General features: G+C 48.7%; 1 protein-coding gene across 3 annotated transcripts in view; it reads right to left on the reverse strand.

Moving 5' to 3' along the window:
* Positions 1-16,875, reverse strand: part of prr12a (proline rich 12a) — a 60,515-nt gene that overhangs the window by 24,285 nt on the left and 19,355 nt on the right. For all 3 annotated transcript variants that reach the window (XM_014157027.3, XM_082965576.1, XM_082965575.1), the window contains exons 2-8: positions 15,864-16,018; positions 15,330-15,494; positions 10,714-15,056; positions 9,799-10,029; positions 8,934-9,600; positions 285-733; positions 10-126 (exon numbers count right to left, since the gene is read on the reverse strand). In XM_014157027.3, the coding sequence (XP_014012502.3) occupies positions 10-126; positions 285-733; positions 8,934-9,600; positions 9,799-10,029; positions 10,714-15,056; positions 15,330-15,494; positions 15,864-16,018 (6,127 nt within the window). The remainder of the gene's footprint in view (positions 1-9; positions 127-284; positions 734-8,933; positions 9,601-9,798; positions 10,030-10,713; positions 15,057-15,329; positions 15,495-15,863; positions 16,019-16,875) is intronic.

A 16,875-nucleotide genomic window follows, 5' to 3' on the forward strand; every position in this document is an offset into this window, starting at 1 on the left:
CTGACTCACATTGCTGGTGGCACAGAACTGCCTCTGTCTGTTCTTAATCTCGGGGCTGAACTTCTGCAGCAGGGCTTTCTGCACCCTCCAGATGGGGGGAGGTTCTCGACCGGTCTTCAGGGCCAGCTGGTGAAAGAGGGGTGAGGGATTTAATACAGTACATACTGAACACACACTCAATCAACTTATGGAACAGATAGATTGTTTCTCAATATAGTCTAACTGTTGATCTGGTGGTTAGTGATGCCTTTCTTTTTTTACACAAAAACGCAAAACACACATACCTTCATAGTTCCGATGTCTTCTACTCGCACCACAAACTCGTCCCTCTCTCGGAAAATGCCTTCCCCTCCACTCTCACTCTTGTCATCCTCGCTCTCTCCAGCAATGGCGGCGTCGTCCTGCTTCTGGGCCACGTGCAGCGAGGTGACCTGAGGGGCGGGGGCATCTTCCGGGGACGCGGGGGGCTCCAGTGCTGGCTCAGGGGAATCTGATGCCGGGGGAGTCTGGGAGGAGGGAGGGAGTTTGGCAGGAGCAGGAGGAAGAGAAGGAATGGAAGGAGGGAGGGGGCTCGGAGGTTGGGACTGCTTCTGTTGTGCCGCCTCTTGTGGGGGCAGGGGTGATGAAGGGAGAGAGAGGGGAAGTAAGGGGGAAGGCGGGGGAGAGGGAGAGAAGGACTGAGCGGGGGAGACGGAGAGAGGGGAGGGGCCGACTGGTGCCACTGGTGCGGAGGCTGGAATAAAAGGAGATAAGTGGTGATTTTTCTTCAAGAATCAAAATGCGACTTCACATCATAATATTTTTCAGATCATAGAATATTCTGTCAATTCTCACATTGACACTACATGGGGAGGAAGGATGTTTAACATGCTTTTCAAATTTGTATCAAACACTTTTAGACCTCTACAGTGCATTCAGAAAGTATTCAGACCTTGATTTTTCCCGACATTTTGTTATTTTACAGCCTTATTCTAAAATGGATTAAATCATTTTTTCCCCCTCAACACACAACACCCCACAATGACAAACTAAAAAACATTTTCTATAAAGTTTAGCAAATTTATATATAAAAAAAAATAAAAAAACGGAAATAACATTTGCATGAGAATTCAGACCATTTACTCAGTACTTTCTTGAAGCACCTTTGGGAGCGATTACAGCCTCAAGTCTTCTTGGGTATGATGCTACAAGCTTGGCACACATGTATTTGGAGAGTTTCTTCCATTCTTCTTTGCAGATCCTCTCAAGCTCTGTCAGGTTGGATAAGGAGCGTTGCTGCACAGCTATTTTCAGGTCTCTCCAGGGATGTTCGATCCGGTTCAAGTCCAGGCTCTGGCTGGGCCACTCAAGAACATTCAGAGACTTGTCCCGAAGCCACTCCTGCGTTGGCTTGGCTGTGTGCTTAGGATGGTTGTCCTGTTGGAAGATGAACCTTTGCCCCAGTCTGAGGACCTGAGTGCTCTGGAGCAGGTTTTCATTAAGGATCTCTCTGTACTTTGCTCCTTTCATCTTTCCCTCAATCCTGACTAGTCTCCCAGTCCCTGCCGCTGAAAAACATCCCCACAGCATGATGCTGCCACCACAATGCTTCACCATAGGAATGGTGCCAGGTTTCCCCCAGACATGACACTTGGCATTCAGGCCAAAGACTTTCTTGGTTTCATCAGACCAGAGAATCTTGTTTCTCATGGTCTGAGAGTGTTTAGGTACCATTTGGAAAACTCAAAGCGGGCTGTCATGTGCCATTTACTGAGGAGTGGCTTACGTCTGGCCACTCTACCATTAAGACCTGATTGGTAGAGTGCTGCAGAGATGGTTGTCCTTCTGGAAGATTCTCCCATCTCCACAGAAGAACACTGTCAGAGTGACCATCGGGTTCTTGGTCACCTCCCTGACCAAGGCCCTTCTTTGGAACCACCAGCTCAGTGTTCTTGGGGATCGTCAATGCTGCAGAAATGTTTTGGTACCATTCCCCAGATCTGTGCCTCGGCACAATCCTGTCTCGGGGCTCTACGGACAATTCCATCGATCTCAGGGCTTGGCTTTTGCTCTGACATGCACTGTCAACTGTGGGACCTTATAAAGACAGGGGTGCCTCTTTCCAAATCATCTGAAGGATGATCAATGGAAACAGGATGCACCGGGGTGTTACATTTCGATTCTCATAGCAAAGGATCTGAATACTAATGGAAATAAGGTGTTTTTTTATATTTAATACAACAAAAATATTAGCTGTTTTCATTTTGTCATTATGGGGTATTGTGTGTAGATTGATGATGAATTTGTTTTATTTAATCCATTTTAGAATGTAACGTAACAAAATGTGGAAAAAGTCAAGGGGTCTGAATACTTTCCGAAGGTACTTTACATGCCTCCTGTAAAACACTATGATCGGTGACCGTACATGATACAGACATCTTGGTGTCGTTATAGTGTGTTCTAACATATGGAGTATGTCTAGATTCTGAAATATAATTTCTCACATTAATTTATTCAACATTAAAAATATTAATATCTCAAAAGTACCCGATTTTATTTTGTTCATTTTACGGAACAATATACTTTACGGGTACTTTTGAAGTTATGATAAATGTTATGTGCACAACCAACACAGTGAATGGGAAAATTGATTAAAAGGAAACTTCTTCTGTTGCCGATTTGCCGAATGTGCAATCCTAAACAAGGGCTGTGATTGGTTAATGACCTATAAATGTCCATTTCTATGTATAAAATGGGTCATATCGTCCAAAGTACCAGAGCCCACTTTAGAAGTGGAGTGTTTGAAGAGTATATTGTTCCAAACAATGTTTAAAAACTATACTTTTGAGATATTAAATATGTTGAAAAAAATGTATGTGAAAAATTGTATTTCAGAATTAAGACCTACTCCATTTGAGAGCCCACTATAATGCAGGATTCCCCAAATGGCAGCCCGAATTTGGCCCACTGGGGATTTTATTTGGCCCACGCAAGTTTAGCAAAAAAGTAATAATTAGTTGGACATAAGACTGTAAAAACACCAGCAAATCAGCTCCAAGTGATTAACATTTTGTAAATCTGTTCAAGTATTACCACGCATAGAAGAGATATGCGATAGTACACAAATGAAAGCAAGGTTTGAAATTATGTTTTAGTCAAATATTAAAGCCGTTTGGACTTCTTGCAGTCAATTTGCGGTATACAAATACATTTAACTAATTTAGCAGAGAACTCTTATCCAAAGCAACTTACATGAGCAATTAGGGTTAAGTGCCTTGCTTAAGGGCACAGACACATTTTTCACTGAGTCAGCTCAGGGATTAGATCCAGCAACCTTTCGATTACTGGTCCAACACTCTTAAATGATTGGTAATTACGTTCCTGCCCATCTGCTGAAGAAAAGGAAAATCGTCCAACAGCTGAATCTAGTTGATGATCTTTGCTATAAGGAGTATAATTACACCAAGATGTCTGTATGATGTATGGTTTGATTCACAGATCATAGGGTGCTTACAGAAGGCATGGTTAGGTCTAAAGTGGGCCTAAAATAAACAATGTTTGTGACACAAATGTAAAAAGCATGTCAAAGATCCTTCCTCCCGATGAAGCTTCTATGTGAGAATTTCCAGAACAACCTGAGATACAAAACATATTTTGGGGCTGTCTTGGTGTGGAATAGCTCAATGGGTATCTATCGTTCATTTAAATAACCAAAAACAGCTGTAAAGATCAGTGGGTCTGATTTAGTTCAAGCAATCAGAAATATCATAACAATTGGGCTATCGTTTGTTTTAATCAGTTCTTTACTATGTGTGCACAGGACCGAATTCTACAGCAACTGCAAAGCCAGAGGCTAAAATAATTATTTTTCATGAGCTATGCCGTGAAAATTAATTTTAAGAAAAATGGGGCATGAGCTGAAAGAACAAGGCTATGAAGAAAAGTATTGTAATAAATAAGACATTTGTGGTTCCACAAAGAGATGCACAATAGAACAGCCTACATACATTCTCTGCCAATAAAACATATAGGCTGTCAATACCAGACGATAGTCGATTTCATATCCGATATTATGGGACAATTATGTATACTATTAAATCTCAGCCAAAATAGTGAATATGTGGGGAATGTCCCAAAGTGATCGTTTGCAACATCCACTACCTGACCAAAAGTATCGAAAAGTACCGCTCAAACATCTGATTCCAAAATCATGGACATTACTATGCAGTCGATCATGGCCCTTTGCTTCTATAACAGCCTCCACTCTTCAGGAATGACATTTCACTAGATGTTGGCACATTGCTGTGGGGTCTTTCTTCCATTCAGCCACAAGAGCATTAGTGAGGTCGGGCACTGATGTTGGGTAATTAAGCCTGGCTCGCAGTCAGCGCTCCAATTCATCCCAAAGGTGTTTGATGGGGTTGAGGTCAGGCCTCTGTGTAGGCCAATCAAGTTCTTCCACACTGATCTTGACAAATCATTTCTGTATGGACCTCGCTTTGTGCACAGGGTGTCATGCTGAAAGAGGAAAGGGCATTCCACAACCTGTTGCCACAAAGTTGGAAGTACAGAATTGTCTAGAATGTCACTGTATGCTGTAGCGTTAAGATTTCCTTTCACTGGAACTAAGGGGCCCGAACCATGAAAAATAGCACCAGACCATTATTCCTCCTCCACCAAACTTTACATTTGGCACTACGCAGAGGGGCAGGTAGCATTCTCCTGGCATCCGCCTAACCCAGCTTTGTCCATCGGACTGCCAGATGAAGTGTGATTCATAACTCCAGAGAAAGCATTTCCACTGCGCCAGAGTCCAATGGCGGCAAGCTTTATACCACTCCAGCCGACGCTTGGCACTGCGCAGGGTGATCTTAGGCTTATGTGCAGCTGCTCAGCCATGGAAACCCATTTCATGAAGCTACCGACAAAAAGTTGTGCTGACACCACTTTCAGAGGCAGCTTGGAAATTGGTAGTGGGTGTTGCAACCGAAAAATATGATTTTTACGCGCTACGGGCTTCAGCACTCTGTGGTCCCGTTCTGTAAGCTTCTGTGGCCTACCACTTCGCAGCTGAGCCAGTGTTGCTCCTAGACGTTTCCACTTCACAATAACAGCACTTACAGTTGACCGGGGCAGCTCTAGCAGGGCAGAAATTTCACTAACTGAATTGTTGGAAAGGTGGCATCCTATGACGGTGCCACGTTGAAAGTCACTGGCCATTCTACTGCCAATGTTTTTCTATGGATATTGCATGGCTGTGTGCCCGATTTTATACACCCATCAGCAATAGGTGTGGCTGAAATAGCCGAATCCACATACATTTGAAGGGGTGTCCACATACTTCTGTATATACAGTGCCTTCGGAAAGCATTTAGACACCTTGACTTTTTCCACATTTTGTTACATTACAGCCCAGTTATAAAATGGATTAAAAAAAAATACAATCTACACACAATACCCCATCATGACAAAGCAAAAACAGGTTTTAATTCTTGGCAAATTTATAAAAAAATAAAAAACAGAAATACCTTATTTACATAAGTATTCAGATCTTTTGCTAGACTCAAAATTGAGCTCAGGTGCATCCTGTTTCCATTGATCATCCTTGAGAAGTTTCTACAACTTGGAGTCTACCTGTGGTAAATTCAATTGATTGGACAGGCACACACCTGTCCATATAAAAAAAGGTCCCACAGTTGACAGCGCATTTCAGAGCAAAAACCAAGCCATGAGGTCGAAGGAATTGTCCGTAGAGCTCCGAGACAGGATCGTGTCGAGGCACAGATCTGGGGAAGGGTACCAAAACATTTCTGCATCATTGAAGTTCCAAGAACACAGTGGCCTCCATCATTCTTAAACGTAAAAAGTTTGGAACCACCAAGACTCTTCCTAGAGCTGGCCGCCCAGCCAAACTGAGCAATCAGGGGAGAGGGGCCTTGGTCAGGGAGGTGACCAAGAACCCGATGGTCACTGACAGAGCTCCAGAGTTTCTCTGTGGAGATGGGAAAACCTTCCAGAAGGAAAACCATCTCTGATGCACCAAATCAGGCCTTTATGGTACAATGGCCAGAAGGAAGCCACTCCTCAGTAAATGGCACATGACAGCCTGCTTGGCATTTGCCAAAAGGCACCTAAAAGACTCTCAGACCACAAGGAACAAGATTCTCTGGTCTGATGAAACCAAGATTGATCTCTTTGGCCTGAATGCCAAGCGTCACGTCTGAAGGAAACCTGGCACCATTCCTACGGTGAAGCATTGTGGTGGCAGCATCATGCTGTGGGGATGTTTTTCAGCAGCAAGTACCTGGGAGACTAGTCAGGATCAAGGCTAAGATGAACAGAGCAAAGTACAGAGAGATCCTTGATGAAAACCTGCTCCAGAGCGCTCAGGACCGCAGACTGGGCCGAAGGTTTGCCTTCCAACAGGACAACGACCCTAATCACACAGCCAAGACAACGCAAGAGTGGCTTCGGGACAAGTCACTGAATGTCCTTGAGTGGTCCAGCCAGAGCCCGGACTTGAACCCGATCAAACATCTCTGGAGAGACCTGAAAAAAAGCTGCTCTGTCAGGTTGGATGCTCCCCATCCAACAAAGAAGAATGGGCATAACTGTCCAAATACATGTGTGCCAAGCTTGTAGCGTCATACCCAAGAAGACTTGAGGCTATAATCACTGCCAAAGGTGCTTCAACAAAGTACTGAGTAAAGGGACTGAATTAGGGATGCTCGATATACCGATGAACATACCAGAAATCCGCCAATATTTGCTAAAAATGCCAACATCGGTATCGGCCCAATGTCTAGTTTTACGCCGATGTTAAAGGTACCATGCATACCTATAGATGACGTAATGACACCACGTAAAATGTTGCACTACACGTGCAACACAGCATTCCTAACCTAGCCCACAATGTCTGCTGTGTGGATCGAGAAGTCAACAAGTCGAGCATTCATTTGAAAGAGAAAGAAAATTTCAGCGAGGCAACTCAAAGGCGAAATCCAATTAAGCCAAGATAATGGAATTCATTCCCCCGTTCTTAAGGTAATGGGATTCATTCCCCCGTTCTCTGTCGTGGGTGATGTTGGCTTTCGCCGACTGGTCGAGCACCGGTACACACTACCAAGCGCACCATTTTTCAGATGTTGCCCTACCGGAGTTACACAGTAATAGCGTCTCTGCAATTAACTTCACGACATACATATTATGGAATGCCGTTTCTTTGCGTGTCAAAAAAGATACAGTAGCACTGTCAAATCTGCACAAAAAAGTCTGCAAACAAGCAAACACCGGCCACGAACGATGTGTTTACAATACCGTGTTGGTAATAAAGCATAATTTGTTCGACCGCAACTTCTGGGGTAGCTAGCTTTAGCTTGGTACCTAGCTAGCACCAATACAACCAGCCTGAAAACAATGACCAGTAGAAACTACAGTCATTTTCATTATTCTTAGTAATGATTTAGGAATCCATGTGAGTAGGTATTAGCTAGGTTGCCACTATTTGTACGCCTACGAAAATTCAACTTCAGTTCATGAAAATAGCTACTTAACCCTGTTGCCAAAAGATAGCTTCATCTGGCTAGTGAAGCTCAACCGGACCGGGTTGTGAAGCTAGCCACAATAATGATTAGGCACAATAGTGGAATTTGCGGTTTGCCTTCAAAATAAAAAAGTGTCATTGACAGTGATGCAAATGAACACAAATTGTAGAATTATGTCATGTTTTTTTTTGAAGGCTAACCGCAAAGTCCATTATTGTGACTAATCCTTATTGTGGCTAGCTTCACACAGATGGGTCCAACCACCATTTATCAAATAAGAACTGTCTTATAAATTAGGGTTATTTTAGATGACACCTAGCTAACTATAGCTACTGAAACAGATTGTCGTTTTGCTATGTTTTTGGGGAAGAACATTGTTTGCATACATGAGCTAGCTAGCGAGACAACTTTACCAGCATCAAAGCATACTTATCGATGAATCGTTGTGACATATGAAATACGAGTGAGTGTAATCGATGTGTAATAACTACGTAAAAAATGAATGAACGCTTTAAATTATTGTGTGACGTGCAGTCATCTTCAGGCCCTGATTGTTCAACAAGCTTATTTGACAGGTCAAAGTGTAATTTGACGTGTAGCTTTTTTGACACGCGAAGACCCAAACGGCGTTCCAAAGAAATCCTGGTTGAGAATGAAACGACTGAACAATGAAATAGCAAGTAAGTGAAAGAAATAGGTGTTGATTATGTTTTACTGGTAATGGGGGCACACATAAATGCCAACAAAATAACTTTTTGGTCAGTGTGTGTGTGTGTAACCTTTATTTAACAAGACACGTCAGTTAAGAACACATTGTTATTTACAATTGGCCCGGACGACGCTAGGCCAATTGTGCCCTGCACTATGGGAGTCCCAATCACGGCCGGATGTGATACAGCCTGGATTTTAACCAGGGACTATAGTGACGCCTCTTGCACTGAGAAGCAGTGCCTTAGACCGCTGCGTCCATGTGTGCGATAACTATTTAACTGTACTAGAATGCTTAAAAGGCCGCTAAAATTGTAAATATCAGTATCGTTTTTTTAGGCAAGGAAAATATTGGATATCGGCCAAAAATGTCAGATCAGTGCATCACTAGTCTGAACAATTATGTAAATATGATATTTCAACTTTGCACAGTTTTCTAAAAACTATTTTTTTCTTTGTCATTATGGGGTAGTGTGTAGATTGATGATGAAAAAAACCATTTAATCCATTTTAGAATAAGGCTGTAACGTAACAAAATGTGGAAAAAGTCAAGGGGTCTGAATATATTCCAAATGCACTGTATAATAATGTATTTTCTGCTGCAATAACTTTCATTAAAAAGTTTATTCTCCTTTTGCAATACCGGTATTGGCAATCATCGATGACAAGATATGATCTGTATCGGCCCAGTATTTCCCTTACCTTCCAATCTGGGTGCACCAAGTATCTCCAACTCTGGCTCCTCCTCTTTCATATCATTCACTTCACTTTCATTATCACCCCCTCCTCGCATCTTCCTCTCTTCCTCCTCATCATCATTCTCCTCCATCTCCTGGTCCTCTCGCTGTAGTACTGCCGGCTCGGCCGCCTGGGGCTGGGTGTGAGGGTTGTGTGAGGGGGGCTGGGGGCTAAGGGCTGGGGGCTGCAGGGTGGTCGGTGTGAGCGGGGCCTGGCTGGGTTGGTCTTGGGACTGGGGTGGGGGAGAAGGCGGGGGCGGCTGAAGCAAGGCCAGCTGCGGCGTGTCGTAGAGAGCCGAGATGGCCGAGGAGATGCTTTTCTGCAGGTCCTGGTTCTTGCCCACCGAATCCTCCTCGTCTGAGGAGAACGAGGGCAGCGTCTCCAAGTTCCTCTTCAGCTCATCGTCCAGGGTGCGCTTGCAGGGACTGGGGCAGCCCCCTAGGCCGCTGTTGCTCTTGCCCTCACCGAACTGAGGCAGTGTTGGAGGGGGTGCCGGGGACAGGGGACAGAGCCCTTCAGATTTGAGAGGGGAGACGTCACTGTTTCCTGATTGCATTTCCAAGCCCGGAGGTCTCTTTCCCGACTTGAGGAAGTCCATGAAGGAGGCCATGCAGCCTGATTTCTCATTCCCCTGAGAGAGACAGAGAGGGAGAGGTTACGAGGGGAATAGAGAGAGCGAGAGAAAATAGACAGTTCATGAGAGAGGGAAATACTGGTTTCCCTCTTCATTTGACCAGCTACGGCTACTTTTTGTCACATACAACACTCAGGATTAACCATAATAGCTGACTGATTGAGTGGCCAAACAGAGAGTCTAATCGTCCCTTACCCTTCCATCCATCCCCTCGCCATCCACTCCGTCACTCTGTATCTGGTTCTTCTGCTTGCTCTTGTCCTGGGTCCTGTTGGAGTCTACCCCTTCGCACAGGGGTCCAGGACTTAGGCCAAGGGAGGGAGCAGAGCCCACTGAGCCGTCTGATAGAGCAGGGTCCGTGCCGGACAGAGAGTCTGTCCTCAGCAGGGCTTCGGAAGAGGACATGGAGCCGATGGGCAGTTTGATCTAAGACAGGAAAAATAGGGGAAATGTTTGATTAAAACACCAATAGAGTAAAGTACAATACAGTAAACTTTGCTATTCCCACCACCTTAAAGGAACATTACACTCAAATTAAAAGTTGTCAGATGTATTTGGAACTCAAAAGAAGTCTGATGTCCTGATGCATTCGCATCACATGTCATCGGTTATGTAGATCCATGTTTACGAGATGTGGTTTAATCTTGACAGACTACTTTAAAGATCTGAAACCATTTGACAAACTTTGATTTAAAAGTGTAATGTCCCTTTAAGTATAAGCCTGCAATGACATGGGACAGCAGGTAGCCTAGTGGTTAGAGCATTGGACTAGTAACCGAAAGCTGACAAGGTAAAAATCTGTCGTTCTGCCCCTGAACAAGGCAGTTAAACTCACTGTTCCTAGGCCGTCATTGAAAATAAGAACTTGTTCTTAACTGACTTGCCTAGTTAAATAAAAGGTAAAATTAAAAAATAAACCTTCTGGAAACAGAAGATACTCTACAGGAATGATGGAGTCCATCCAAATCACCTTGGCTCCTGGACTCTGTCCATGCATTTCAAGTTTAAATAAACTAAATAGCTAAATAAAGGTAAAATTAAAAAAATGACATCTACATTTCCCCCTGGGAATTAACAAAGTTCAGTTCCATTCAACTTATCCACGCTCACCTTGAGATGCGGTATGGGCTCCTGATGCTGTGGGGGTGGAGCCTGGTGGTGGAGTTGATGCTGTTGCCGATTAAGGTGGTGTTGCTGCATCTGCTCCTTCCCAGTTATCTCCATAAACATGTCGTCTCTCCTCCCTCTCCCTCGGCCTCCGCCACCACCACGGCCCCTGCTCCGTTTAACCTCAATTCCTCCTCCATACCCACTTCCTGCTTCGGTTCCTCCTCCCATTTCACCTCCCATCATTCCGCGGGGTGCGTGCTGCTCGGGCTGCGGGCGAATGCGAGGCCTACCCCTGGGCCTTGGAGGCCCTGCTCTCTTCGGCTTGGTGGGCTTACGGCCCCTCTTCTTGGGCCCGTCCTGCGGCAGGAGCTGGGGAGGGGGGCAGAGGGAGGGGTAGCCGGAGGAGTGGTAGAAGTCGAGGTCGCCCATGAGGGGGCTGAGCGTGCCTCCTCCTCCGGCCCCACCTCCACCTCCTGTCTTACGGCAGCTGGAGACCAGGTCAGGGAGGTGGTCAGGGAGCCGGCGGCTGTTCAGACGGATGTCCGCCGGCTGGTTGTCCTTGTCCTCGTCATCCTCAAACTCGTATTCCTGCGCGTAGCTCTTCTTGGGCAGTGTGTTGGGGTCTCGGCGCTCCTTGAGCAGGTGGAACGAGCTCGACTTGAGGAGCTTCTTGGGGCGCGACGAGCAGAAGATGGGCGAGGTGAGGCCTCCAGGGCCGGCACCAGTTCCGCCGGTGCACCCGCCTGGACTAGAGGACTGGATCAGGCCCAGCTGCGCTGTGTTAACAGTGGAGGGCAGTTCATGGGTCTTGAGAGAGTCCAGGTCCAGGGTGCGGTTGCCGGACTCGGAAAGCCTGTGGCAGTACTGCCCAAAGCCCTGGTCGCCCAGCATTTCATACCCGGCTCCTCCGCTTCCCCCTCCTGAATTATCCTTCATGGGCTCCTCATGGCCCCCTCCTGATCCCTCCTGGTTCATCTCCTCCTGCACTGGGCCAGTGCCTCCAGCACAGCTCGACTTGGAGAAGTCGTCTGAGCAGAACATGTCCTCCATGCCGGGGAAGAAGGAGCGGTCCTCGTCCTGCAGGAGCGAGTCCGGGAAGCAGATAGAGGTGAGTGTGACAAAGCGGTTCTGGCTCTGGCCACAGCTTTTCTCCACAGGGCTGACCGTGTCGAATGGGTGCTGCTCGGTGCGCTGATGCTGGTCTATTTGGACCTGCTGGCCTGGGGTGAGCTGGGACGGGTGGGACTGGGACTCCTGTTGCTGGGAGTGGGTGGAGGGAAGGGGCTGGGGGTGAGTGTGAGCGTGGCCATGGGAGTGGGGGTGGTGACCCGAGTGGCTTTGCTGGTGGTGGGAGTTCGGGTGTTGATGGTGTTGGGGGAGGTGGTGCACGTGCAAGGGGGCGGATAAACCCATGTCGGGCTCAGAGAGGAACGAGTGGAGCTCCGAGGCGGAGTGTTGAGGGTGATGGGACGAGAGCCTCTGCTGCTCTTGCTGCTGCTGCCTGTGGCGCTCTCCGCTCCCTCCACCTCTTCCTCCTGCACCACCACCACCTCCTCTCCTCTCCTCCACTCCCCCTCCGTCCGCACTGGAGGTCTGGGAGAGCGAGCGCTCAAGCATGTCCAGTGAGGACACCACCGAGCCCTGCTGTCGCTGCTTGGACTGGCTCTGGTCTTGCCGAGGAGGTCCGTGGTTGTAGTGAGCCGCTGCCGCTGCGACCTCCAAAGCCTGGGACTGGAGTTGTAGCTGAAGCTGGGAGGCTTGCTGGGTCTGGGACTGGTGTTTGCCCGCGCCCATTCTCCCTCCGGCTCCATCCATCATAGCTTGTTGCTGGCTCACTGAATGCTGCTGCTGATGGGGCTCCATCTTGTTGCGAGTGGTGTGGGACAGCACAGACTGGAGCAGGTGGGGCGGCTGGTGGGACTGGTCCGTGGGGGAATCCATGACGGAGGCCGAGGATTGAGAGTGCTGTTGCACCTCGGGGTTCTTGCGAGGGTACACCAGCTCGGAGCGCTCTTGTGGATTCTTCTGCAGCTCCATGTGAGCGTGGGACTGAAGGTGGGTGTGGGAGGCGGCGTGCTGCTGCTGCGCGTGGGAGGAGTGTTGGGGGCCCAGGGAGTGCTGGGAGTACGGGTCGCTCCGGCCGTAGTGCACCACCGACCCCAGGGAGTCGTGGTGGTGTAGATGGGGGTGGCTTTGCTCGGCACCTCCTCCTCCGCCACTCCTGCCACCGCCTTCACTGTCATTCCTCTGTTGTTGTTGTTGTTGTTGATGTTTCTTGAGAGACATCTCCAGCTGGCTGTCTAGGCCCGTGACCGCCCCTCCAGACCCGGCACTGGAGGTGGCGCTGTGGGTGCGGATGACGCTCTGGAGGTGGTACCTCTCCTCAGAGCTCTTTCCCAGCTCGTAGGACGACAGCCCCTTTCCGCCGTCCGTGGTAGAGGGGACAGGCTGCAGAGGTGCCTGTTGTTGGGCCGTCTGTGGAGGTTGTTGCTGCTGGGAGTGGTGATGGGACGCTTGGGTTGTGGGACTGGCCTGGGCTTGGAGAAGGTGCTGAATCAAAAAGTCGTCATCATCGTCCACATCCTCTTGAGACCGCTGGGAGCCCACACCGAGCATGCGGCTGGAGTCGGACTTGGTCTTGTTGGCGGTGGGGTGGTAGGACTGGGACTGGGGACCTCTGGTGTCGGGGTAGCCCTGAGGGGAGGAGATGAAGGTGGGAGAGAGGACAGAGGAGATGTATTTGTTGGAGCCCGTTCCTCCCGGGGACTGGGTGGGGCAGGCAGGGGTGGGGGAGTGCAACCCTGGACGGATGATCCCCGAGTTAGCCGACGGAGAGGGGCTAGACTCAGGGATATGGTAAGACCCTACTCTGGCGCCACCTCTCTCATTGGCCATACTGCTCCCAGCTCCTCCTGAACCGGAGTTCCCGCTTCCTGCGGTGCTGCTACCACCGCCTCCTGAGGCTCCGCTCACCGACGACCCACTCGACTGTAAAAGAGCAGGGGAGTGGCCTGGGCCGTAACCAAGCGATGGACATCCCGCTCCGCCCAGAGAGGAAGGGACGGACCCATAGGCAGAGTCAGCCCCGTAGACCCCATCAGCTGAGTACGACTGGCTTCGCCCTCCCAGGCTGCCGTACCCTTTTCTTCCCCCAGCTGAGCTCAGGTCCTGGGCCTGAGGGGAGCTAAAGCCGCCATAGGACTGGGGTAGGTGGGAGGGAGGGGGCTGGCTGGGAGAGTATGACTGGTTCTGCTGTTGTGGCGGGGTTTGGCCTGTGAGGGTGGTGGCGGGGGGTTTCACTGGGGGCACGGGTGAGCCGTAGCCTGAGAGGCTGTGTTTGGGTAAGGGCTGCTGGACAGATGTGGAAGAGGCAGGAGGAGGTTGCTGCTGGGGAGCTGGAGCACTCTGAGGGGGAGGCTGCTGTCTAGACGGGGCCGAGCTGGAGCTGGAGGGGGGGAGTGAGTTGGAGGGGTGGGCTCCAGAGGCAGAGGAGGAAGAGGAGGTCGTCGAAGAGCTGGAGGACGCAGATGGGGGCGTGTGAGGGGTACGGGAGGAGGATGCCGAGCTGGTCGAGGAGTAGCCGTTGCTGGAGTTGCTCTTGGCACCCTTTCCTGCTGCTGAAGATGAGGTGGAGATCGAGTAGGGGGGCTGGATGATGGGCCGGTAAACCTGTTCCGTCCGGGAAGAGGCCTTGTGGTCCGAGGAGGGGCTCTGGTCGCCCAGGGGGCTGCAAGAGAGTCCGGCCTGCCTGTGGTGGGCTATCTGCTGGTACCCAGCCCCACCGCAGCTGAGGTAGTGCTGCAGGGAGTGGGCCGCTGAGGAGGAGAGCTGGGACTGGGACGGCGTGGGCCGCTGGTAGTGCTTGATCACGCTGTCCTGCCGGGGCACAGCCCTCTCCTGGATCGAGTTAGACTGGGCTTGAGCCTGGGCTGAGGAGAACACCGAGGCGTTGTACAACTGGGAGGACTGGTCCTGCAGCTGAGAGGACAGCAGGTTGAACTGGTGGGACTGTAGGTGCCGTGCTGATGAGGCCTGGGCCGACGTGGCGCCTGTGGGGTCCTGGCCGCCTCGGTAGGCTGTGGCGGCGCCCTGGGAGGACAGGAGGCGGTCAAAGCCCAGGCTGGACTGAGAGGGACCCTTGATGTGCAACAGAGGGTCATGGGGGGAGAGGAGTCCGTTGGAGGTGGAGTTGAACGCGGGCGTGTCCTGGAGGGTGGGGAAGGAACGGCTGGAGAAGGAGGCTGGGTGCTGATAGGCGGACAGGGCCGAGGAAGAGGTGAAGGAGCCCGAGCCGGGGAGGGGCCCGGAGATGAAGAGCTCAGCAGGGGCCGGGGTGTGTATCGCTGTCAGGGCCAGATGGAGACAAGACGACAATTATTCAAAAACCATCAACAGAAAAAAAACTGACAAGCATGACTAAATAATTGTACCCCCACCCCACTCAACACATAAAAAGCTAAAATAATCCAATATGCAAATGAAACCAACATAATCTCACCAATTATGCGGACATGCAACAGGAATGATAATTTGATAGAACCTGTGAGGCGTTGGAAATGTCAAAGACTTCTGTCACCCCGTTTCGAATGTCAACACAGGTCTGGTCACATGCTCACCTGTCTGCCAGGACGGCGTGCGGAACTGGGAGAGGAGGGAGGAAGCGGAGGGGGGAGCCTGGGGACCTCGCTGGGATTCCAGAGCGGAGATCAGATTCATGACCGAAGCGTCTGGACCAGAGGGGCTGGCATGGTGCAGGCCTGTTTCAAATAGTCCAGAGAGACCTGATGGGACAACAAATACAACCATGAGTAAACCGTGACGACCATGTCCCTTTTGACAGATTATGCAAACTCAACAGATCATTTAGAGAGATGGCTATATCTACGTGATTAAATTGCATGACTGGGATGAATAGGTCAAGGAGTGTCCATTACACCATAATACAACGATGTAGTCCTAACAGATGTTATAAATCTGATTTGGCTCTATTTGTTACCAGGTAAAATACAGGTTTTTCCGCACACACAAAAGGGGTTTCCATAGAAACTGAATGCATTTTTCAGTGGCTGCAACCTTAGTGCCAGCAGCATGGCCAGTCATAACACCTGTACTGTGGCGACAGAATTATAAAGGTGTGTGACATCCCTCACCCAAACTCCGTCCTGCTCCCCAAGCCCCGCCTTGGCCAGAGCTGCCTGGGTGGTGATTGGTGGAATAGCCCTGCAGAGGATGGGGAGTGCCGTAGGTTTGTCGATGGAGAAGTTCCGACTCAGGGAGTGATGATCTGGAACTTCCATAGACGAGACTAGGGAGGAGAAGAGGTCATTTATTCAACTGTTCAAGTCCAATTGCCTTCATTTTCATAAACCTTTGTCCAAAACGTGACCTCTGGGAGACGCCATGAAATTGAAACAGATACAAATCCTATGTAAGTAGGCCTACTATGTAAATACACCAAGAACATTGTTTAGCTTGAAGGTCATGACTAACTACAGCACACGCTTCAGAAAACTGTAAGATCTTAGTTATTCAGATGCATTGGTCAACTTCGAGGTCATCTCCATCCCTAATAAAATGATTACTGTAGCTCATCATTCTTCAAATTGTAACAATATTAGACTATGATTACTCACAATCAACTCAGAATGAATACTAAAATATGATTGCCATCTTACAGCCTGTTGTAGACTTCATTTACAATTCCTGTCCATGATATTTTACCAACACATGACTTTATGCATGGACCTACAATATGGAAGCCCATTAACACCACCCAAAAAATGACTTGATTGTATAACATTTTTGAGATACTATCTCAATTTTGAGATAAATCATAAGCCTACATATAGGATATGTTTCTTCCTTAGTAGCATTGTGTGGTGTATTCCAACTATCCACATTGCTAGGATCAGCACAGCAATCAGACAACAAAAACTGACAGAACTTGCTTTATGCAGGGTTGCATCGTGTAGGTCTACAAAGCATTCGGAAAGACCCCTTCCCCTTTTCCAAATGTTGTTACGTTACAGACTTATTCAAAAAAATTATGAAATACAATTTTTCCTCATCAATCTACACACAACACCCCATAATGACAAAGAAAAAACAGGTTTAGAAATGTTGGCAGAAATACCATATTTCCATAAGTATTCAGACCCTTTG

Source organism: Salmo salar, chromosome 19 (genome assembly GCF_965601325.2).
Source record: "Salmo salar chromosome 19, fSalSal1, whole genome shotgun sequence".
In the NCBI taxonomy this organism is placed as follows: Eukaryota; Metazoa; Chordata; class Actinopteri; order Salmoniformes; family Salmonidae; genus Salmo; species Salmo salar.